Consider the following 24003-nt stretch of genomic DNA (forward strand, 5'->3'; position numbering starts at 1 on the left):
ATGAATGAATGAATGAATGAATGAATGAATGAATGAATGAATGTACAACAGGCACATCTACCTGTAGGAAAACAAGATTACAGCATAGAGAAAGATCCATAGTTGGCTGCACCTCCCATGTGTCTGGAATTATGAGGTGAGGAGGTGTGATGACCCAGGTATGACACAAAGGCAACCCAATCAGATAATCAGTAGGAGTCCCTTTATTAGCTCCGACTTTGCCCCCAATGTCCTGGTTACCTTCTGGCTGGATTAAAAACTCTCCCAGGAACAGCCTTGGGCTGCAGAGAATCAAGTCCAAAACGTGGTCAACAAAAACTGCAACTATAAGTCCAATCAAGGCAAAATGAAGCCTTTAGTCTGGCAGGGCAGGAGCAGGAATTCCAGACGTGAAGGAACAGCAGTAATTCAACACAGTTGGGAAGATGCCAGGAACACAGATAACCACAGTCAACACAAGATAAATTCACATTTGTTCCCAGCAGACGCAGCACTCAGCTTGCAACTCTTTTAAACTCTCTTTCCAGCTGCAGCTAATGAAGGGAATCAGGGCCCTTTCCTCCCCCATAAGCCATGCAACCCACATTGCTCCCTTCTCTGTTCTTCCCTGCGTGCCCTAGGATGAAGAGGGAGGTGGGCCTGGGTCTTCCTCCGAATTCCCTCTCCCTTGCTCTACCTCTCCCCTGCTTTGCCCAGCTGGACTTTGCCCTTCCCCAGTTTCCTCCACAGCCAACGGAGCCACACTCCCCCTCCCTGTCAGCTGTTCCTCTTCCTCCTCGGATTTAGACTCTGACAGGGCATTACAGGAGCCATGCAAAAGAAGCGTTGTTCTTTCACATGACTCACTAATGATGATTCTGTGTTTACAGAGACGCGATGCAGCCTCCGGGCCATCTGTGCAGAGGGCTAGACGCCTGAATCCTGGCTTAGACGTTTCTTCTTCTACACTCTGAACAATTGGTGGATCTCTCCCACAAACATGTCACCAACCTCCACAAAGTGAACAGAAGGTCTTGCAGACAGAAAACGACCAGAATTTGACTGCATATGCGGCAAACCTCAATCCAGGTTTCACGGTGATAGTAGATGACAAGCTTGGGTAACCAAAACCAACCCCAAATGGGTAGTAATTTCAATACTACCATAGTTCAACAGCAAAACGCTCTCTAGCTGTCAAAGAGTTTCTCATTCTGGGAGTTGAAATCTTCGTAATTTTAAGACAGAGGTCTCCAAACTTGGCAACTTTAAGACTTGTGGACTTCAACTCCCAGAATTCTCCAGTCCAGAATATCACATGGAAATTGATATACATTCAGCTGGGCTTCTGAATGCATCTCCCCTTGAAAGTGCAGAGGACTGACTTCTGTCTCCAATTCCACTCAGCCTTAGACAATAAAATTTTGTGCCCCCAAATAGTTTTAGAAGCCTGAGGTTCAAAAAGGAAGGAAAACTTACAAAGCATGGCTAGCTCAACAAGGGCCACAGTTGAGCAAGACAGCTGGTAGACATACAATTTTTCCTTCAGTCCCTGATCAAAAATTGCTCGCAAACAGAGGAAGCCACCCTTGGTCTTGTGTTGACTATACAACACCAACACAGTACTTGCTCATTTATTTTTATTTTATTTTTATTTGTCAATTGCTTACAAGATAATAGGTATAAGTAAAAACATAGTTATGAATACATGGATACATATAAGAAGATAGATAGATGATAGATAGATAGATAGATAGATAGATAGATAGATAGACAGACAGACAGACACGATTGGTGGGCTAATGCACGCCCCCTACAGGCCTCTTAGGAAAGGGGTGAGGTCAATAGTAGACAGTCTAAGGTTAAAGTTTTTGGGGTTTGGGGAAGAGTCAAGTAGAGTATTCCAGACATTGACCACTCTGTTGCTGAAGTCGTATTTCCTGCAATCAAGTTTGGTGCGGTTAACCTTGAGTTTGTATCTATTGTGTGCTCTTGTGTTGTTATGGTTGAAGCTGAAATATTCATTTGCAGGTAGGACATTGCAATGTATGATTTTATGTACTATACTTAGATCGGATCAAAGACATCATAATTCAAGGTTTTCTAGGTCTAGAATTTCGAGTCTGACGGCATAGTCTTCTGCAACGAGTAGAGGAGCGGCGAACTCTTCTTGTGAAATATTTCTGGACTTTCTCGAATGTGTTTCAATGACCTCAACAGTGTAGCAATGAGGGGGCTCTTTCAGGTAGGACAACAATGCTAAAATCCAGCTCTACTTCCAGCTCTGCTCTGACTGATGGACTCCTGCCCTATCTTACATGCAGCAAGACAGTATGTGACCCAACAGCAGCTGCTTTTTTCTAGCCCCCCCCCCCCAAAAAAAGAAGTACACCCTTCCTTTCCTCTTCTCAGGTGCTTTCTCTGCTTGCTGCTATCATTCGATTCGGCTGTATCTGCTTCACAGCTTCGAGGGCATTTGAGGTGGGCCAAGAGTGAAGACAGACACACTGCCAAACTGAGCAAGTTCTCCTTGATATAACTCTGAGGGCGGGGGGGCGCTGGCTTGTGCAGCAAGGGGCAGATTGTGACACCAGGCCCAGAAAAATCCCCGTTGCCATCCATCTTCTCCTAGGCAGCACCGGGGAACCCGTCCAAGGTTAATGTAGTCTAGACAGCGAGAGAGTGAAACCGCAAGACCGAAGCGAATGCAGTGACCAAACAGCGGATTGTCAAATCCTGCTAATTCAGCACCTTAATGCACAAATTACAAGGCAGCCTCATTTCTCCCTTCAAGAGGTAAATGATTGCGGCTGAAAAAAATACTAGCGCTTTGGCTGCAGCTGCACCAACCCTCCCCTATAATTCTGGTACATCTCTTCTATTCCACCCCAGAAGCTGTGAGAAGTCTCCAAGATCAATTATAGGCCATCCTCAACGTATGACCATAAATGAGCGCCAAATTTCGCATGGGTTTAGAGAATTTTGCCCTGTTGAACTGTTCTGACCAAGGCTTACATAGTCTTATTTTGAAAACAAGTCTTGTTTTATTGCAACGCTGGGAATTGTTTTCCTTCCCAGCTGGTAATGAATCTCAAACAGTCCCTCGAGATAAGCACCCACCTTTCTTTTCTGTGAAGCCCTACCAATAACAGAAGTGTCTAATGAACTAGAAAAGAAACCAACTGAAGTACAAAGAGCTTCAAGAATGAATCTGAACCGAACAAACGACTTTGCTTCCAGCAAAGGTTTCATTACCTTTGCCTGTCCTTTAAACCTTATGGGAGGGGCCATCACCTCCCAGCCTTACTCCCGAGTCACCTCTTTTGTTTTAGCTGCTCTCGCCGTCTAGCAGCTCTGCACATAGGCGCACTGGGAACAGGCTCCCGCTGTTCCTCTGCCTTGCTGCTGCCAGACTCCGAAGGCTCCAAAGGCAGCACCCCACTCCCAGATGATCCTGGCCCCATCTCTACATTGGACGCAGAACCCTCATCCGAGTCCTCTCCAGACTCCTGAACTGGTCCCCTTTCTTCCCCACTGTCCAATTCTGCTGCCGTCTGCACCAGCTGCCAGTGAACCACAATATGAACCAACTTTCTTGCCATAGTTGTTAAGTGAATCTCTATAGTTGTTAAATGAGTAGCAACAGCCCTTGGACTTATATACCGCTTCATAGAGCTTTTACAGCCCTCTCTAAGCGGTTTACAGAGTCAGCCTCTTGCTCTCCCAACCATCTGGGTCCTCATTTGACCCACCTTGGAAGGACAGAAGGCTGAGTCAACCTTGAGCTGGTCAGGATCGAACTGCTGGCTGTGGGCAGAATTCGCCTGCAATGCTGCATCCTAACCACTGTGGGAATTTGCAAATGGTTAGAGTACCTACAAATTACTGCAAGAATAAAAAAGAGGTCTCGAGGAAACTTTGAGAAATATGGCAAAATTCTGAAGCACGCCCAACTCAATATAATCAACCAAGACGCACCTATAAATTGCACTTGAAATAAGCCATGGAAACAGAACAGAACACATTAAAAATAGGGCGACAAAATGAATGGAAAAGTCTAAAGAGGTAATTGACTGGTGGGGAAAAAAAAATCAGTTTTAAAAAGTCACCCCAAGCGACAATATGAGAGGAAATTAGTACAAAATCCCTGTTGGTGGTTAACCAGAAGAAGAAATCCTAAAATAAGTGCAATATTAAAAAAAAGACTACCGCAAGTGGTACTTATTTGAAAACAACCAAGGCTAGTGGAAGGGAATATACCAAAACATTAATATATTTTTTAAAAAATAACATCTGACTGAAAAGCATAAATATATATTTTTTTTTACTGGGATTAGTTCCAGAGAGGAGAAACGAAAAGTTATCACAATCTACTAAGAAACATTAACATCAGCAAGAACAAATTTGGCTCAAGATTAGAAAAGCGAAACCCTGCCAAGAACACAAGAACGGGAGGCCAAAAGGTGCAGAATGTGTAGGGATGGCAAGACTGACTTTATTTATTCATGGTTTATCTAAATTCAAGCTAGAATGGCTCCCATACCCATAAATTACAAAGCAAGGTGCATTTAGATATCTCAGTGCAGATTATAACAAAAAGATTAAAAAATTAGATGAAAATATTTTTAAAACATAAGCAACCATTGTCCATATTTCAAGAAAAGTACAAATGTTGAAAATGTGATTCATGTCTACGGACAATGGAAGAAAAAGGAGAAATAAGTTGTCTAAGTCTTTTTTTTCTTTTCTTTATGACGTTCTGCGGGTTTTTTAATTTTGTTTTGGTGTGTCTTTTTGCTGTATCTTTTATTCTTCAATATCACTGAGAAGAATGCAGCGACATTAAAGTAGAAAACCCAGAGAACTCCCTGCTATCCTCACCTGCATTGCCATCCGGCCCAAACGTGGATTTAGTTTCGTTCTGGATTCCACCCCCGCCTGCTCAGAAATCTTATCAGCTCCCTTGAGCTGCAGTGATTTCCTGCCTTGATTTCCTGCAAGCCGATTTTTAAATCCCAAATACTTTCCACCCCAAACAACCATGGCAGGCAGTGTATAATCTCTTTTTTTTTTCCAATTCCCTGAAGAGACTCAAACATGCGTTCAATCTATTCGCCCTAATCAAGAAGGAAAATCCTTGATAAGGTTCATTAAACCGCGCATTTGATTTCAATACTTGAATGCAAAGATTTGAGCGGGAAGCATCTCCATGTTGGATACAGCCACATTCCTTTCCCAAGGAGAGGACAGCTAAAGGCCAAATGTTCCGTCCATCGGAAGAGAGCTGGAAAGGATCTTGAAGGTCTTCTAGTCTAACTCCCTGCTAAAGGAGAAAACCCTGGCCTATACCATTTCAGACAAGGGATTGTCCAATCTCTTCCTAAAAGCCTCCAGTGATGGAGAACCAACAACGTCTGAAGGCTAGCTGTTCTACTGAATGATTGTCCTCACTGCTTGGACGTTTCTCCTTCATTCCAGGTTGCTTCTCTCCTTGATGAGTTTCCATCCGTCGTTTCTTGTCCTGCCTTCAGGGGCTTTGGAGAATAAGTTGACCCCTCCTCTTCTTTGGGGCAGCCCCTCAAGTGCTAGAAGGCGGCTCTCATGTCCTTCTTTTCTCTAGACTAGTCAAACCCAGATCTTGCAACCGTTCTTCATATATTTTAGTCTCTAGGCCTTTCATCCTCTCAGTTGCTCTTCTTTATACATTTGCCCAAGTCTCAACATCTTTTTTCTAATGGGGTGATCAAAACTCGATGCAGCATTGCAGGGGTGGCCTTACTAAGGATTTATAAGGATTTATTTATGTGATCCTTGGATACACTGTAGATATACAAATTGGGATAATATAACTTTCTACCAGGAAATCTGCAATCTTTCCCATCAGAAAACATGTTGTATTTCTCCTGTGGGGTTGTTGTTGTCGTTGTTTCAACAGATGGCTAACTGTATTTTGGCATCTCCCACTTGTGACGATGTTCTCTAAAGTCTCTCCCATGCGCATTCAATTCCAGGCTTGTTCCATAAAACACAGGGTGGTAATTTGGAGGGAAAGGCTTGAAAAATCTCTGGCTTAATACAAAGATCGCTTTCCAGAAGACGATCCCAACTGCAATGGCAGAAGCAGCCGTTCGGAGACTAAAAATTTTTTTCTTTTGACTCCAGCTTCAAAGCTTCATGCCTGTTGCTTCAGTTGAGTGAACGGATTCAAAAGCAGAAGTTGAGCTTGTAAAAAGGGAGAGAAGGAAGGAAGGAAGGGAAGGAGGGAGGGAAGGAAGGAAAACAGAGTGACAGAATAACAAAGTTGGAAGGGCCCCTGGAGGTCTTCTAGTCCAGCCACCTGCTCAAGCAGAAGACTACGCCATTCCAGACAAATGGCTGCCCAGTCTCCTCTTAAAAACCTCCGGTGAGGGAGCACCCATAATTTCGGCAGAGAAGCCATTCCACTGGTTGATTGTCCTCCCCATTAGGAAGTTGCTCCTTAATTCCAGGTTGCTTCTCTCCTGGATGAGTTTCCATCCGTTGCTACTTGTCTCTTCCTTACCAACACTTCTAGCCATTACTAAATTATTTGAAATAATTTGCAAAAAAGAAAAAAAAACCTCCTAAGTCCCACTCTGCATTATCGTCTGAGCATCCAAGAAAGGCCACCTCAGATGGGAGGTAGGTTTTTTTAGTGTGTGTGTGTGTGTGTGTGTGTGTGTCTGTCTGTCTGTCTGTCTGTGTGTCCTTGGGGTGTGTCCCTTGCTGTGCCAGTAGAAATGGAAGCCAGCAAATGATGGCGCTTGGGCTGAAGGGAAGGAAGAATCCCAGCTCCTTCACAGAATAACCTAAAATGTTCTTCTGTTTTGAAATAAAAGACAAACTCTTTGCTGATAACTAGGATTGGCAATTTCGCTTTTTTTAAAAAATAGCAGTGTCTCGAATTCCAAACCAGAAAAATTGGCCTTGTAAAAGATGCAGCCTTTTATGATAATGTATGTAAAAACATTGGCAATTCTGTAATGTTACAAACTAGCATATAACATTCTCAGGGGGTTTGTGAGTAGCCTTTCTTGAAAGTAACTTTCGGGGAATAAACACAATACCTTTTTAAAAAGAAAACATTTCTGACTGTTGCCGTTATCTTTAAGGCAAAAAGAGGAAGAAAAAAAGATATAAAAATTATTTGAGTTTCATACAAAGAAAAGCTTTCTTGGGGAAAAAAATTGCAATGTTTTTATTTGTCAGAAATAAAATTTATTTATCTGCCATTCTGTCAGAAATGGTGTAGGATCTCCCGCTTGGGCGGTGGGTTGGACTAGATGACCTACAAGGTCCCTTCCAACTCTGATTATCTGTTATCTGTTATTTATGCCCTTGAAATTCACTAGCACTATAGCAATCCCGGAAAATATTGGAATTCAGATCTCAACTATTTCCTAGTTCTCTTCATCTGGTGCCATCATCCAACGTTTACTTTGGGCTAAATGGAATTTATGTTCTAATCTATATCAAACCAGAATGGGGCCCTTCACTCATCGCCCAGCTGAACCATAGTCAATTTATAAACCTTGTTTACCGTTATGTGATACAGGCACCCAATGGCTTAGATAAAAATGATACGAAACCCTCTTGTGGATTCCGTGTCTGCTTTTGCAACGGAGGTCCTGAAAATGCCAATAGGCTGGAAAAAGGGTTAGCTCCGTTCCAAAGATTGTCCTACTTCCAAAACCAAGGCCAACAGATCAATTGCAATTAGGCAAACTACAAAGCAAATCAGATACAATTGGGTTTGCAAATTGCCTGTCTTCGGGGGAAATTTTCCTAACTGGACATCTCCACTGAAGAACCGGAGTGAGCTGGACAGAGTTTGGGCCGTGGCAAGAATTGTTCCTGTGGCCAGATAAAGGACAGTCTGTCTCTAAAAAGAGTGCAGAGAAGAGCAACCAGGATGATTGGGGGACTGGAGGCTAAAACATATGAAGGATGGTTACAGGAACCGGGCCTGGCTAGTCTAGGGAAGAGAAAGACCAGGGGAGACATGACAGCAGTCTTCCAGTATTTGGGGGGCTGCCCCAGAGAGGAGGAAGGGGTCAAACTATTTTCTAAAACACCCGAAGGCCAGACAAGGGATAACGGATAGAAACTGATCCAGGAGAGATTCAACCTAGAAATAAGGAGAAACTTTCTGACAATGAGAACAATCAATCCATGGAAAAAGAAGTCACCCACAGAAGTTTTGGGTGCTTCATCACTTGAGACTTTCAAGAAGAGACTGGACTGCCATTTGTCAGAAATGGTGTAGGGTCTCCTGCTTGGGCAGGGGGTTGGACTAGATGACCTACAAGGTCCCTTCCAGCTCTAGGATTCAAAGTTCTAAGAATAAGCCAGAAAGGATTGGGGTTATAATCTCATTCTCAAAACTGCAGTTAGAAAGGAACGTCATGAAGGATCTAGGATTAAGAACAAGGGATATGCCTTTTTGTTCTTAAAACAGAAGCATCCATGGGAGGAGCCATGAAGCCAAGGTGTGACTACACAATCAAGATTTTTTGAGTTCCCAGGGATGCCCATTCCTCCCTAGCAATAGATCCACCCAACCACAGGGTCCTTTTCTCCGTAGTAATATTGAGTTTACTGTTCCTGCCAATGCAATTCATGTCTCCCCGGTTATTAATATTGCATGGTGCTGATGTCAGCATACCAAGCATTATAGATGAGTGCTATAAAAAGGTAGTAAAAATAAACTAAAATAAAAAAGTAAAAATAAACGAATACCAATATGTGCCTGATGGAATATATCTACTTGGCACACAAGTTAAGCCTTTTAAGGTAAGCAGTGAACGAAAATAGATTGGATATAAAGACCCAAAATGTTTGGAAATCTACAGGTATTCTCAGAAAGTTACTACATCTGGACTGGGCTTTCTGAACCGAAGCAATTCAGGGAGAGAAATGGAACACGAGGCAAGAGAAGAACTTGGATGAAAAATGGGATTGTTTTGGGAAAAGACAGAGGACAGCTATCTTCACACAGAGGAGTGGATCTAGTTCAGGGGTCCCCAAACTTGGCAACTTTAAGACTTGTGGACTTCAACTTCAAGTCTTAACATTGCCAATTTGGGAGACCTCTGACCTTTCATAGAATAACAGAGTTGACCTAGTTAGATGTTCCTCTGGTTATAGATCCATCTTTCTGTAGCTACAGGACACAACCTCTGGGTTCTGAAAAAGCATGAAATCCCTTAAATCTGGATTGCAGTGTTCCTATCTCACCACTTCTCCCATGACCAGGTTCCTGACAAAAGCAATCGTGTTTGCTCTGGTGCAGTGTCCCTACAGAGCACGGTCCTGGCAAAAGATGTGCTGTGTTGAAGTCTCTGTAGACAGAGGCTACAAAGCCATCGGCTTAGAAGCATCCTTTCCCCTCCTAACCCAAAATACGGCCATCTTCAAGCCTGACCCCTTGGTGTGACCACTGACGATTCAACCGCTGATGCAGAAGAGCTGGGTGATGTTTATGATCAGGTTCACAAGGTGGGCTGCTGGAATGCCCAACAGTGAGGAAATATTATGGAGGGGGAAAATGCAATGAGGAAGAGAAGCAAAGAGGAGAAGGATTTTACAGGTTTGCCATGCAATTATTGCCAACACTTTAGAGGACTGGAGGCTAAAACATAGGAAGAATGGTTGCAGGAATTGGGGGTGCTTGGTTTAATGAAAAGAAGGACTGGGATGCGGGGGGACACGATAGCATCTTCCAATATTTGAGGGGCCGCCCCAAAGAGGAAGGGCTCAACCTATTCCCCAAAGCCCCTGAAGGCAGGACAAGAATCAACGGATGGAAACTCATCAAGGAAAGAAGCAGCCTGGAACTAAGGAGGAATTTCCTGACAGGGAGGACAATTAACCAGTGGAACTCCTTGCCTCCAGAAGTTGTGGGTGCAAGGAGAGCCTGGGCAGTCACTTGTCTGAAATGGTCGACAGTCTCCTGCTTGAGCAAGGGGCTAGACTAGAAGACCTCCAAGGTCCCTCCCGACTCTGTAATGCTGTTCTTCAACTGATGCACGTATTCATGGACGTCACCAGGCACAGTCCATAGAAATATAATCGATTATATTATTGGTATCAGAAGTTGGAAGAGCTCAGCGACAAGAGCAGAGAGATAGCCAGGAGCCAACTACAGAACACAGCATGAACGGCTCGTGCGCAGCTCCCAGGTCACAGCGGGACAAAGCCAACCAGGGGTCATTCTAGGATCTTGAAGAGATACCCATCATTTTAATCTTAGGAACCGTCTAGGTCTGCCTTAGAATCCAGAGAATGAGTAAGAAAGGATAGCATCTGTAATTTTGGAACAAAGCTGAATAACTTGAGGAAAAAGGAAGAGCAAAGCAATTTGTATTAAATCAAGGAGAAGTTATGGAAACAGAAGATTGTTGAGGGTGATTAGAAATAAGTTCTGGATGTAGCTGGCTTGTTACAAGCCATTATAGCACATTATTCTTAGAACAAATGAAGCAACTCACAAGTTTGATTAGAGACTGTGACTTTCCCAATGCAACAGCCATTGATCACCTGTATCTTTATTCCCAATAATTCAAGCGCCAGTTGAATCATTACCTCTTCCCCGACCTTTGCCAAGCCAGCCTACAATGCAGACAGATGGTAATCCTTGCCACGCCTCTGAGGATTTTACCAGCTCCAGCCAGCAAAGGACAAAACGTTTCCTGTAGTGTGTTCGAGCACTAAGTAAACACTCTCTGGTTCTGTGCAAACACTTGCTAGATTTGGACCAGAAATACTTGGTATCAAATTCATTAAATGCCTGCCTGTCTGCCTATCATCTATCTATAGTTATCTATCTGTCTGTCTGTCTGTCTGTCTGTCTGTCTGTCATCTATTTATTTATCTATCTTCTATCTAACTATCATCTGTCTACTGGATCTCTATATCTATCTATCTTTCCATCCATCTATTTATCATTTATCTATTTAACTATTCATCTATTTATCATCTATCTATATCTATCTACAATCTATCTATCTATCATCCTTATTTATCTATCATCTACTGTGTGTCTCTCTCTTTCTATCCTATATCTATCATCCATATATATCTATCAACTATCTACTGTGCCTGCCTACCTACCTACCTACCTACCTATCATCTATTTATTTATCTGTCTATCATCTACCTAGCTATCATCTGTCTACTGGATCTCTCTTTTTGTCTGTCTGTCTGTCTGTCTGTCTGTCTGTCTGTCTGTCTGTCTGTCTATCTATCTATCTATCTATCTATCTATCTATCTACATCTATCATCTATCTATCTATCTACAATCTATCTATCTATCATCCTTATTTATCTATCATCTACTGTGTGTCTCTCTCTTTCTATCCTATATCTATCATCCATATATATATCTGCCTGCCTGCCTGCCTGCCTGCCTGCCTGCCTGCCTGCCTGCCTGCCTGCCTTCCTGTCTGTCTGTCTGTCTGTCTGTCTGTCTGTCTATCTATCTATCTATCTATCTATCTATCTATCTATCTATCTATCTATCTATCTCTATCTATCTATCTATCTATCTATCTATCTATCCCCTGCATGCCAAAACAATTCAGCAACTACTTCCTAACTTCTAGGCAAAAACAGACACCATTTCAAGGAGTAAGATTGTTAAATGTCTCATTTACTTATGGCGGCATGGATAATTAACTCCCTCCCTGTTCCCAGGGATATCCTTCCTTCCCCCCCCCCCCACTTTCCCTTACAGCCGAAAATGGGTTGGGGGAAATTGGGGGGGGGGGCTTCTAACAGCAAAAGGCACCCGATTAAGATACATGGGCTCGTCTCCTGCAGGGGAGGTCAAGGGCTCCTGTGAGGTTTAAAAGACTCACCCACGCCCCATATACCCCTGGAGGTCTTTGTGCCCCCAGGGCCTTCCAAAGGTATCTCCCAATTCTCGGGCTTGGCCCTTGGAGCCCCTGGAAGAGCAGCACTTCAGCCCTTCCTTGGACCCACAAAACCAGCCGGGGGATCCTGAAACAGCCCTGCGACCGAGCGGCTCCTTTTCTGGCGAGGCAAAGCAAAGCAAAGCCCCCCGAGAGGCCCAAAGGAGGAGGCAGCTGTTCCCCATCATTTGGCAAGCGGCATCCGTTGATGCTTTGGAGACCAACCGAGGCTGAGCCGGGCTCTCTCTCTGTAGTTAGTTTGTCATTGTTTGGCTGCCATGGGCTGATGCACCTCCCTGAGTTACTCCTCCCAATTGGCCTTTTCTCTTTGCCCTTCAGGAAAGAAGGGCCACTCTCTCAGATAACGGCCTTTTCAATGGCCTCCAGGCTCAAAATTCTGGGCTTGGACCATCTGGAAGTGTGGCGCCTGCGCTCCAATCTAAGCATCGTTCACACAATTGTCTGCTACAACGTCTCACCTGCCAATGACTTCTTAAGCCTTAACCACAACAACACACGGGCAAAACAACCGATGCAAACTCCAGGCAAACCGCTCCAAACTCGACGAGAGAAAATACGACTGCAGCCGCAGGGTGGTCAACGCCTGGAATGCCCTACAAGACTCTGTGGTGGTTACAACCTCGACAAACCCTCACAGCTTCAACCTCAAACTGTCTGCCCTGGATCTCCTCCCACCATTCCTAAGAGCAGTAACTCTATTGAATTCAACCGTCTAGTGCAATATTCGTGCAATATCAGGGGTTTCCAACTCAATGCATAGAATGTGAAGGAGGTGTGTTTGTGTTTATTTTCATAGTCATAAATTGTACACTGAAGACGGTATTTAATTTCGTTGTATGAGGGGCAATGACAACAAAGTAAACTAAACTAAAAGGTCCTTAAAGGGGGCCTGCATAAGGGCACCAGAGTGCCCACTGTCCCTCTCTTATTGACCCCATTTACCTGTATTTACTCCCTTTGTCCTTGTTTATGTCCACGCCTATACTTGTTATCTTGTACATGTTTGACAAACAAACAAACAAACAAACAAACAAATAAAATAAGTCTTGCAAGCCTCCCTTCAACGTTTCCAAGCTCACCCCTTTACCAAATTATGGGGTGGAACTTTCTACACCCATCCAGATTGTTTTGTCCTTATTTCTGTTTTTCTACTCCACTTTTGAAGGAGCGGGGAGATCCTCCATCACCCAGGTCATGATTGTCCCAAAAAGGTGACTGGACTTTCTTGGGGTTTTTTTCCCCTTTGAAAACCTTTCGCTTCTCCCCCAAGGAGCTTCTTCAGTTTTTCTTCAGAAAGAATCCAGGAGATGAGAAAGGAAACATTTTTAAAGGAAAAAAAAAAACTATGGACTATTCTGGAAGTCCCACACATCTTAAAATGGCCACGGTTGGAAAACAAACACCCTACAATATATACCTCTCTATAGCTTGATCCCAGATGTTCCTACCAGGGGAATAAATACAAGATTGCAAACTATGCTAAAATGTATGGAGGCAGGTCAGAGAGATGAAAACTTCAGGGTTTCCCCAAAAATTTTCTTTAGGGTTTTTTTTTTTAATGTGTTGCTTTTCTGCTGTCATTCGGTTCACCCTTCTGATCCCATTATCTACAGAATAATGAGCTGGCTCCTATATGAATCCCCTTTGTTGCAAAAAGGCATTTTATAATTCACTAGGAGTTACAATAACAGACAATCAGAGTTGGAAGGGACCTTGTAGGTCATCTAGCCCAACCCCCTCCCACCCAAGCGGGAGACCCTACACCATTTCTGACACATGTCAGTCCAGTCTCTTCTTGAAAGCTTCCAGGGACGAAGCTCCCACAACTTCTGAAAATTCTTCTTCTTCTTGTACCATATCCGTCATTGGATGTTGGCCGAATATCTAAATGTTAGGGGTCTGTATCAAGCAATTAAGTGATTGCACAAAACGGAAAGAAAGAAAGAAAGAAAGAAAGAAAGAAAGAAAGAAAGAAAGAAAGAAAGAAAGAAAGAAAGAAAGAAAGAAAGAAAGAAAGAAAGAAAGAAAGAAAGATTGGATATTAAAATTAGGAAATGTTGTTGCAATGTCCTGAGGGGAGGGTCATGTGACAATCAAAGTCAATGGGGAAGCCAGGTTCACTCAACAAATGTGTGACTCACTTAACAGCTGCAGTGATTCACTTAACGGCTGTGGCAAGAAAAGTCGTAAAACAGGACAAAAACCCCATTGAACATGCATGTCACTTGGTGACAGAAATTTCAGGCTCCATTGTGGTCTACTTGCATGATAATATCCTAGGTCAGGGGTCCCCAAACTTGGCCACTTTAAGACTTGTGGACTTATGCTGGCTGGAGAATTCTGGGAGTTGAAGTCCACAAGTCTTAAAAGGGGCCAAGGCCGGAGACCCCTTTCCTGGGTTCTCGTGACAGAGTCGATGCCCAGGCAGACGAACCCTGGATAAATAACTGATTCGTTAGGGCGGATAATATCATGGAGATGCAGGCTGACTCCGGAGTTTCCCCAGGGTCCCCGGGAGAGAAATCCCAGCAGATCTGATGCCGCTCGGTGGGGAAACAGAGGGCTAGCGGGGAAATGTCACTTCAACCCCACCGCAGCCCTGACTCAGGGGCTGGAGCCCGCATGATGCTCAGGGAGGCAGCAGGAGTGGGGGTTGGGGAAGCCTGTCAGAGCACATTTATGCCCCCGTTGAGCTGAAAAGGGAAGCGAGGAAATAATCTGGGGGGAAAAAAGCATGCAAAAGGCAGAACCGGGCTTGGAATCCTGACTCGGGCCCACCACAAAGCTCAAGGAAATATTGTTTTGCATGCATCCAAGAGGAAATGCTCACAGAGAGAGAGAGAGAGAGAGAGAAAGAAAGAGAAAGAGAGAGGGGGAGGGAGGGAGGGAGGAAGGGATATATATATATAGAGAGAGAGAGAGAGAGAGACAGAGAGAGAGAGAGAGAGAGAAAGAGAGAGGGAGGGAGGGAGGGAAGGAGATATATATATATATATATACAGAGAGAGAGATACAGAGAGAGAAACGTACAGAGGAATAAAAAAAAACTGACCAAACAAAACAGGAAATATAAGCCAGAAAGCAAACAGCCTCACACCAACATAGACTAACTGCCATGAAACCCATCCTCCTCCTCCTCCTCCTCCTCATCATCATCATCCTCCTCCTCCTCCTCATCCTCTTATCAGCCCAACTCGAAGTCTCCAGTCCAACCGCCAGCAACCTTGGCTGTCTTTCTTAATCTATTCTTGCTGGGGGGTTTCCTCCGGGTGGGGACAATTGTGGCTGAGCCACCTCCATTTTTAGCTTTTGTGCACGTTCCCGGTGCCTTCGCAGAGGCCAGAGACGCATCTTTGGAAATAAAAAGGAATACGGTTCAGGTTTTGTGGCTTGGTGGCATGCCAGCCCCTTCAAAATAAATAAGTAAATAGCATTCTCCAAAAAAAAACAAAAACAAACCCCAAACCCGCCACCCAGTGAAAGAGTCTGTAGGAGCAGAAAGAGGGGTCCAGCGCCCAGATTTTTAAAATTTCAGTCTTCAAAGCAAAATAAGTGGCGTTACGGCAGAAGCAAAGCAGCCACGGAATAATTCAGCGTGTCAACATTGATTACAAAGACCGCGGCTTCTCCATCCTCCCTTTAAGGAAGAGGTGGGTTTGTTTGTGAAGGAGGAATGTCCTGTTTTCTCTCCGGAACGTAAGAGAAAGAAAACCAGGCCAGCCTCCCTAAAGGTGGAATTCCAAAGATTAGGAACCACGAAAGACAAAACATCCAACAACCAGGCACTTAATAACTTCCTGAATGCGAACAAGAGTCTTCCTTCGTTCAAACCCTCCAGATGGAAGGAAGTTTTCAGGCCACCAGTCCAGATTAAGCATCCTTCACAATTGGGGTGGGGTGGGGGGTGTCTGTCTTCTCTTGGGCAGGACAAGAGGGAGACCACCAACTCACTGCACCCTCCTATCACAAGAGGACGGTGAGTTCTAGTCCTGCCTTAGGATGAAAGCCAGCTGGGTGACTTTGGGCCAATCACTGGGAGATGGCGAGTTCTAGTTCTGCCATAGTCATGAAACCAACTTGGGCGATGTTGGCCCAATCACCAGGAGGTTGTGAGTTCTACTTCCACCTCAGGCATGAAAGCCGCCTGGGTGACTTTGGGCCAATCACCAGGCAGCTGTGAGTTCTAGACCTGACTTAGGCATGAAAGCTGCCTGGGTGACTTTGGGCCCATCACCGGGAGACCATGAGTTCTAGTTCCAGCTCAGGGATGGAACCCAGCTGGGTGGCTTTGAGCCAGTCCCTTTCTCCCAGCCCACCTCACAGGGTTGTTGTTGTGAGGAAAAAGAAGAGAAGGGGGAGTTAGGTATGTCTGCTGCCTTGAGTTACTTATAAAGTACTAAAAGTGGGCCCCCAAATTTAAAGAAATAAATAAATGAAGCCTACAGCTGAGTGCCGTCACTTGTTAAGACCAAAAAATAACGAACTCCTTCAAGTCAAGCTTGAGGCCAGTTGCCTTCCTGGCCAGGGCACATTGCTTCCTAGACGGTGGACACCAAAGAGACCCCCCTCCCAGTGCGTAAGCTCTCGGTGTGCACACCTACGACAACAAAGGGACAGGCCGCAGATCACAAATCACAGTTACAATCCTTAACGGTCTCTCCTCCGTCGAGTTCTAGATCAGTTGAGAGCAACGTCAACGCATCGTAATCCAAGGAGCAAGAATCCAAATCCTGGTTGGTTCTGGCATGACGAACTAAGCAGGACGGGATCCTCAGCCACAGAGTGGTCAGTGCCTGGGACGCCCTGCCTGACTCTGTGGTTTCTTCCACTAACCCCAAACCCTTCAACCTCAGATGGTCTACTGTTGACCTCATTCCTAAGAGGTCTGTAGGGGCCGTGCATAAGCGCACCAATTTGCCTACTGTTCCTGTCTTAAATGTTCCCCTCTTATTTGTATCCATTTCATGTATTAATAATCATGTTTATACATACATATGTGCATGCCTGCATAATCAAATGCATGCTTGACAAAATAAATAAAGTAAATAAACCCAGGTGGGAGAAGAAAATAAACAGACTTCCTAGAAGGTACTTAGGGCAAATCCCCTCCCTCACTGCAGAGACACGAGAGGTCGAGACAAATCCAAATTCCCTAAACCAGGTTCTTATTGCATCCTAGGAGTGAAGGATTTCTTGGAGACTTCCAGTATTTCCTTGCTCTCTCCAGGTAACCAAGCCAACTCTCACCCCCACCCCCACCCCCCCAGGCTGATATTTTGTCCTGAGGGCCCATCTACAAGTGGGGAAACCCTCTTCGATTCTCGGATGCAGTCCCAACCTCCCTTTCCAAGGAATCCGTGTCGGGAAAGTCCATTTCTTTCCCAGCAGGACGGCACCTTCATCACTCGCACTTCTGAGTCACAAAAGCCACATTTCCACAATGAAGAAAGAGGGGAAGGAATAAAACTTGCAAAGAAAAAAAAAAAGACTGCTAAGGCTGGTTAGGATGAACCTGGTTTGTTTAGAAAGGGGGCTTTTAAGAACCTTGTGGGCATCCAGTCCATTATTATTATTTTTTCCCCTGTTTTCGGATTCAAACAAACTGCAGGTTGACTCAGTCACCTGAGGCTGAGCAACCCCGTTGCTGTGCAAAGAAAGGAATCCCATTTCAAAAGAAGAAGAGTTTGAGTGTCCTGTGAACAGGCAAAGCGGGCTTAGTCCAGAACCGAGTTTGGATCGCAGAGGGAATGTAGGAGCCGATCTTGTTTCTTGACAAATTTAAGAGGTGCATCACATTTATTCTTCCCTAAGCCCAGAAGCCAAGGTTGGAGACCCCCCATCCCGGGAGGGGAATTCTGGGAGTTGAAGTCCTCCAGGCTTCAAGCGGCCAAGGTTGGGACCCCTGCCCTAACCTCCTTCCTGGCCCTTTGACGGTGGTGGTTGGTTGTGGCGCGCGCTCTCTCTCTCTCTCTCTCTCTCTCTGTCTTTCCCTCTGCTTTTGCCTTTCCCTCCCTCCCTCCCCCCCTCTCTCTCTCTTACACACACACACACACACCACCCTTCGGGAAATCTCTCCTCCTCTTGGAGCTCCAAGCGACCCGTCGTCCCAGGAACTGTCCAAATCCCCACAGCCCAAAGAAACCGGGGCCATCCGAGCGCCCTTTCCCAGCGCCCCGCCTAAGTGACCCTCCGGGGCTTTCCTGGTGGTCTCCTCTCCCGGGCCAGCCCCCAAAGAAAGAAAGAAAGGAAGGAAGAAAGGAAGAAAGAAAGCGGCGGGCGGCGGCAGAGGCGAGGAAAGCCCCTCCCCGCGCAAGGCTGGGGAAGCGGTGCCCACCCCCCGCACCCCCCATCCACGGCAGGCGCCGCGGTCGCGCGCGGGCTCTCACCTCCCGGCAGGGCGGCAGCTGCGGGCTGGCGGAGGCGGCCCCGACCTCGGCCGGCCAGCCCAGCAGGAGCGCCGCTGCCCAGCCGCCCAGCCAGCACAGCGCGCCCGGCAGCCGGAGCATCGCCCAGGGGCAGGCAGGGCTCGCCGACGCTGCGCCCGGGAAGCCTCGGCTCCCTTCGCTGCCCTCCCGGCCGGGCACCGGCGCTGCCTGCCTGCCTGCCAGCTGTTGGGCGGCCGAGGAGCCGGAGGGAGGAGAGGAGGGACGCAGGGGAGGAGGAGGAGGAGGAGGAAGAGGGGGACCTGCCAGTGCGCAGGCGCCAGGGGAGGGGAGCTCGGGGCTCCCAGCACCTGGGCCCCTTCTGACAGCTCGGGTGGGAGGAGGGGGTGCACAGGACGGGGAGGGGTGTGTGTGTGTGTGTGTGATGGGGGAGGATGGGGTGGTCCCTGGCTCCCCAGGCGGTGGGAGATGCAGGCTGGGACCAAGCCAGGAGGGCCTCCCTCCTCTTAAGCACAAGCAAGCTTATTTTTTACAAAAAATGGATGGAGTGAAATGTGAGAAGAATTAGGGGGGCCAGGAGAGCAGCCTTCCAGTATTTGAGGGGCTGCCCCAAAGAAGAGAGGGAGTCAAGCTATTCTCCAACAAGAAGCCACAGATGGAAACCCATCCAGGAGAGAAGCAACCTAGAACTAAGGAGGAATTTCTGGAAAGTGAGGACAATTAACCAGTGGAACTGCTGGCCACCAGAAGTTCTGGTGGCTCCATCCCTGGAGGCTTTTAAGGAGAGACTAGAGACAATCGCTTAACTGAGATGGGATAGGTTCTCCTGCTTCAGCAAGGAGGTGGGCTAGGAGACCTCTAAGGTCCCTGCCAGCTCTATTCTATTCTAAATTCTATTCCTATCTTGTGGTTGTAAGCCAAGGGCTACCTGGACTGGGGAAACCCACCCCGCAATAATAATAATAATAATAATAATAATAATAATAATAATAATAATAATAATAATAATAATAATAATAATAATAATAATAATAATACCTCCCCCCCTAAAATAGGACAGTTGGATTTCTTGATTAATAGGCTTAGGCCTCCCCTTACGGCCACAGCTCAACCCCAAAGGCATCCATGACGGAGTGAAACATGCTTGTCGAGGGAGTTTTGCCCCAGCCTTCTGGCCGTTGTTAAGTGAATCACCACAGTGGGTTAAGCTAGGAACATGGTTGTTAAGGGAAACCAGCTTCCCCTTTGACTTTGCTGGTCAGAAGGGGGCCAGGGCGGGGGGGGCGCATGACACACACACACACACACACACACACACACACACACACACACACACGGGACACTACAACTGTCATAAATATGAGTCAGTTTGCCAAGCGTCCGAATTTGGGGCATGGGACCATGAGGAGGCTGGAAAGCTCGTAAGGATGGGAAACGGCCGCCAGTCCCTTTTTTGCAGTGCCGACGTAACTCCAAGCGGCTGCTTAAAGGAACTGTTGTAAATCGAGGGTTGCTGTATTTGTCGCTCGGGGCGGACACGAGGAGGGGGTCCTTGCTGCTGCCTGGCCTTGGTGGGGGTTTGGGGTTGTTGTTGTTTTTTTTGCAGACGTTGCATTACCCAACTAGCTAACATCATCAGCTCTAGAGGAGGGCTGGGCTGGGAATGGCTCAGCGCGCCCAGGGGTGGGATTCAAATGTTTTAACAACCGGGTCTGTGGGCGTGGCTAGGCGGGCGTGTGACTGGGTGGGTGTGGCTTCTCCTTTCTTTTGTTCTCTTTTTTGCAGCCCCCCCCCTTTCCCCCGGCTCCATTTTCTTTTCCTCCTGGGCCTCGGGGAAGCCTCCTGCAGGGGCCCTTTTGCTCCCAGGAAGCTTCCCTGTGGCCCAGGAAGGCAAAAAAAAGAAAAATGGAGCCCGGGCAGGGGGCGCAGAACCCATCCCCCCCCCCCACCCCGCACATCCACCTTCTTGCCACCTGGGCCTCAGGGGAGCCTCCCGGGCCGCGAAGCAGTAAGGCAGCCGGGGAGGGGGGGCCGGCTCAGCTGATCGTCGGGAGGGAGGGAGGGAGGGGGAAAGAAACACCTGAAGTGAGGGAGAACTGGGTGGGGCAGAAAAGAGTCGGCGATGCCACGCATGCACAATAAGGACTGATTGGCCTGGGGGGGTGGGGGTGTCAGCCAGGGCCACAATTTGCCGGTTCTCCAAACTGCACAGAATCATAGAATCCCACCGGAAGAACCGGTAAAATCCCACCCCAGATTCTCCGGTTCACAAGACACCCCCGAATCCTAAGCGAATGAGCAGAGTGGATCATGCAAGACTTGAATATCCAGAATATCAGCCTTGGCTGGATTATTCACGAACCCTGGTTTTCGGAGCCCAAGGCGTCCCCTATAAAGTGATCGAATAAGCTAGGTTTGCTCCACGTCCCTCCTGCCGCCAAGACCAAGAACCGAGGTTAAGACTAACCAGGTTCCGCCTGCTGGCGGGGGCCTTGTCTGCAGAACCCGAACCCAACTCTGGTTATTCTAATTCAGCTGTTAATTTGTGATTCAGGCTGTTGAGCAGACTTGTAAAATTGGATTAACAGAGGGAACCAAGATTTACTTCTCCATGGTTACCGGTTTCATGTGATTCTCCTTCCTTAAAATCTTCCACAGAATGTATTCAGATGTTGCCATAAAGTAGAATGTGGTATTTTCAGTGCACATACAGCCAAAGTCAAATAGTAGATGAATGCTCTTTAAAGGCTTAGAAAAATACGGCTGTAAAGTTAATATTTGCAAAAGCAACGGAAATCTGTCATAAAAGAAATTCCAAATAAACATACCTTTTTTTTCCCCTCTGTGGTGCAATACTCAGAAAAAAAAAATAGAAAATGGAATTTGATTTTGATCACCTTCATAATCATCCCTCTTAACCATTTCTCCTTTGACGTCCTTGAAAGATCGTGCAAGGTAATAATTTTCACTATTTATGCAAAACCAGAGAAACTTAACTAATATTTCTTAACCTTTATGGGACTACAATCCACGTTATGTGTGGCACGTTATTCTTATATATTTGAGTGGGTGTGTAATGTAGGAGCAACAGTATACAGAAATCTGTGGCTTGTAACCATTGAACTCATGTTTCCAACAATTGCTGTCAGCAGCTGCTAACACTCAGCTCTGCTGAATTTCTTTTTATTTGTTTACTTATTTTGTTTCTTTCTTTGTTAGTTTTGTATGCTGCCCATCTCGCTTCAGGCAAATTTCCTTTGTTGTTTCAGCAGAACAAATTTTATTTTATTGTCCTTTGTTCTTTTAGGAGTCTATTTTAGGGCATGCTTTCATTTCTAGCTGACCCCTACATCAAAAAGTCAGGATGTTATACCACTGGTGGGGGTTTTTTTCATGCTGCCAAATTTGGAGAGACAGTTGTGGGGAAGAAAAAGAAAGAGAAGAGAGGAGAAGAAAAGGGAAGGGAAAGGAAGGGAAGGGAAGGGAGGAGAGGAGAGGAGAAGAGAAGAGAAGAGAAGAGAAGAGAAGAGAAGAGAAGAGAAGAGAAGAGAAGAGAAAATATAGAAGGGAAGGGAAGAGAAGATATAAAATGGAAGAGAAGAGAGAAGAGAAGAGAAGAGAAGAGAGAGAGAGAAGAGAAGAGAGAAGGGAAGAGAAGAGAAGAGAAGAGAAGAGAAGAGAAGAGAAGAGAAGAGAAGAGAAGAGAAGAGAAAATATAGAAGGGAAGGGAAGAGAAGATATAAAATGGAAGAGAAGAGAGAAGAGAAGAGAGAGAAGAGAAGAGAGAAGAGAAGAGAAGAGAAGAGAAGAGAAGAGAGAAGGAAGGGAAGGAAGGAAGAAAGAGAGAGAAGAGAAGAGAAGAGAAGAGAAGAGAAGAGAAGAGAAGAGAAGAAAATATAGAAGGGAAGGGAAGAGAAGATATAAAATGGAAGAGAGAGAGAGAGAAGAGAAGAGAGAAGAGAAGAGAGAGAAGAGAAGAGGGAAAGGAAGGGAAGGGAAGGGAAGGGAAGAGAAGGGAAGAGAAGAGAAGAGAAGAGAAGAGAAGAGAAGGGAAGAGAAGAGAAGAGAAGAGAAGAGTGAAGGGAAGGGAAGAGAAGAGAAGAGAAGAGAAAAGGGAACTCTGAGTCTTAATAAAGGACTTTTAAAAAAAAGAAAGAAAGAAAAAGAAAAAAGGCAATGTGGTGTAACTCTGGGATGAAAGCTGGACCGATCTGTCAACAACCAGTGATGGCCACCACCTTGGATGAGCCATGGAGGTTCCCAGGGCAGAAAAGCAGCTTTGGAGTTTTATTTTTATTTTATTTGGTTTGTCAATTGCTTACAAGATAACAGGTATAAGTAAAAACATAGTTATGGATACATATAAGAAAAATAAAAGAAACAATAGGACAGGGACGGTAACGATGGGACACCTGTAATTCTTTGCATCCTGCTGACTTCCACTCCGTGTCAGTTCAATCCAGCGAAGGCTGACGGCTGCATCTACCTCTCATCAAGGGGAGAAGCAACCTAGAACGAAAGAGGAAGCTCCAGACAGCGAGAGCAATTAACCTCCAGAAGTTGTGGCTGCTCCAACATTGGAGGGTTTGAAGAAGAAGACTGAAATGGTATAGGACTTCCTGCCTGAGCAAGGGGATGGACTAGAAGACCTCCAAGGTCCCCTTCCAACTCTGTTCTTTGGGTTATGTTTACAGCTGTAGGTGACGATCAGATAAAACAGGTTGGTGACATTGTTGTCAAGACCAAGAGGATCCTATAAGTAACCCAGTTTCCTCTTTCAAGGTAAAGCGGATCTAGGACAGCGTGTTGGGACGGCTTGACGATGGTCCAAGAAACGTCATTCCGTCCCCTGCAGCATGAAGGGCTCCCGGAAGGCTGGCATTTTAGTCTGCCCGCTTTCAATCCAGAGAGGGAAAGAAATGTATTTCATTGACATGTTAATGTGACTTCTGTTCCCTCTCGAAGGAACACAAAACACGGTTATATAAAATACAGGTTGTAGAGGTTTGTATCATGTGCAAAAATGCTTCAGAAAAACAATGCTTGCAAATGGTCATAGACTAGGAAAAATGGATTGAAGATGTATATGTTTGAGAAAAAATATTATCCTAAAATGCACCCTAGGAGAATAAGCCTAGGTAAATATTTATTGAATACTTGAATGGATGCATCCTGGAACACCAATCGATCTTATCTTTTGTTTCATTCAGAAAACTTAAAAGAGCATCTATTTGGAGCAAACGTCCAAAGATAAGCATATATATGAAGAGATCTTACACTGCTTTGCAAATAAATCCACTCCAATTACTCACCTCCCACCCCGGTGAATTTATTTATTAGGTTTACAATCCACCGCAATCTCCAAGACTCTTCATAGACGTCAACAGCAACGCAATAAAGCATCTCGGCAAAAGAACATAACGGCAATGAATCAAAAGCAACGCAACCATCAGTCACTTCCATGGCATCAGCTTCTTCTGCCAGAGGCTTCCTGAAACAATTCCACTTTTCAACAGCTTGCAGAAAGATAATATGAAAGTGGGGTCTCCTGAGCAGGTTATCCCAGGATGTCCAGGTCAGACAGGTGAAAATTGCTGGAGAAAAGGTCTTCTTGCAATACGCTGGTGGCAAACCATGTAGGGACTTAGAAAGGTTAAAAACAGCACTTGGAGTTGCACATAAAGATAGTGTC

At 45.7% G+C, this 24003-nt stretch overlaps 1 protein-coding gene across 2 annotated transcripts in view; it reads right to left on the bottom strand.

Moving 5' to 3' along the window:
- Positions 1-18554, bottom strand: part of ELAPOR2 (endosome-lysosome associated apoptosis and autophagy regulator family member 2) — an 86907-nt gene extending 68353 nt beyond the window's left edge. For both annotated transcript variants that reach the window (XM_087933914.1, XM_087933913.1), the window contains exon 1: positions 18315-18554. In XM_087933914.1, coding sequence (XP_087790040.1) covers positions 18315-18434 — 120 coding nt within the window. In that variant the 5' untranslated portion in view covers positions 18435-18554. The remainder of the gene's footprint in view (positions 1-18314) is intronic.
- Positions 18555-24003: the final 5449 nt, after the last annotated feature.

This window comes from Pseudonaja textilis, chromosome 5, assembly GCF_049901715.1.
Source record: "Pseudonaja textilis isolate UNSWEBS1 chromosome 5, rPseTex1.2, whole genome shotgun sequence".
Lineage (NCBI taxonomy): Eukaryota > Metazoa > Chordata > Lepidosauria > Squamata > Elapidae > Pseudonaja > Pseudonaja textilis.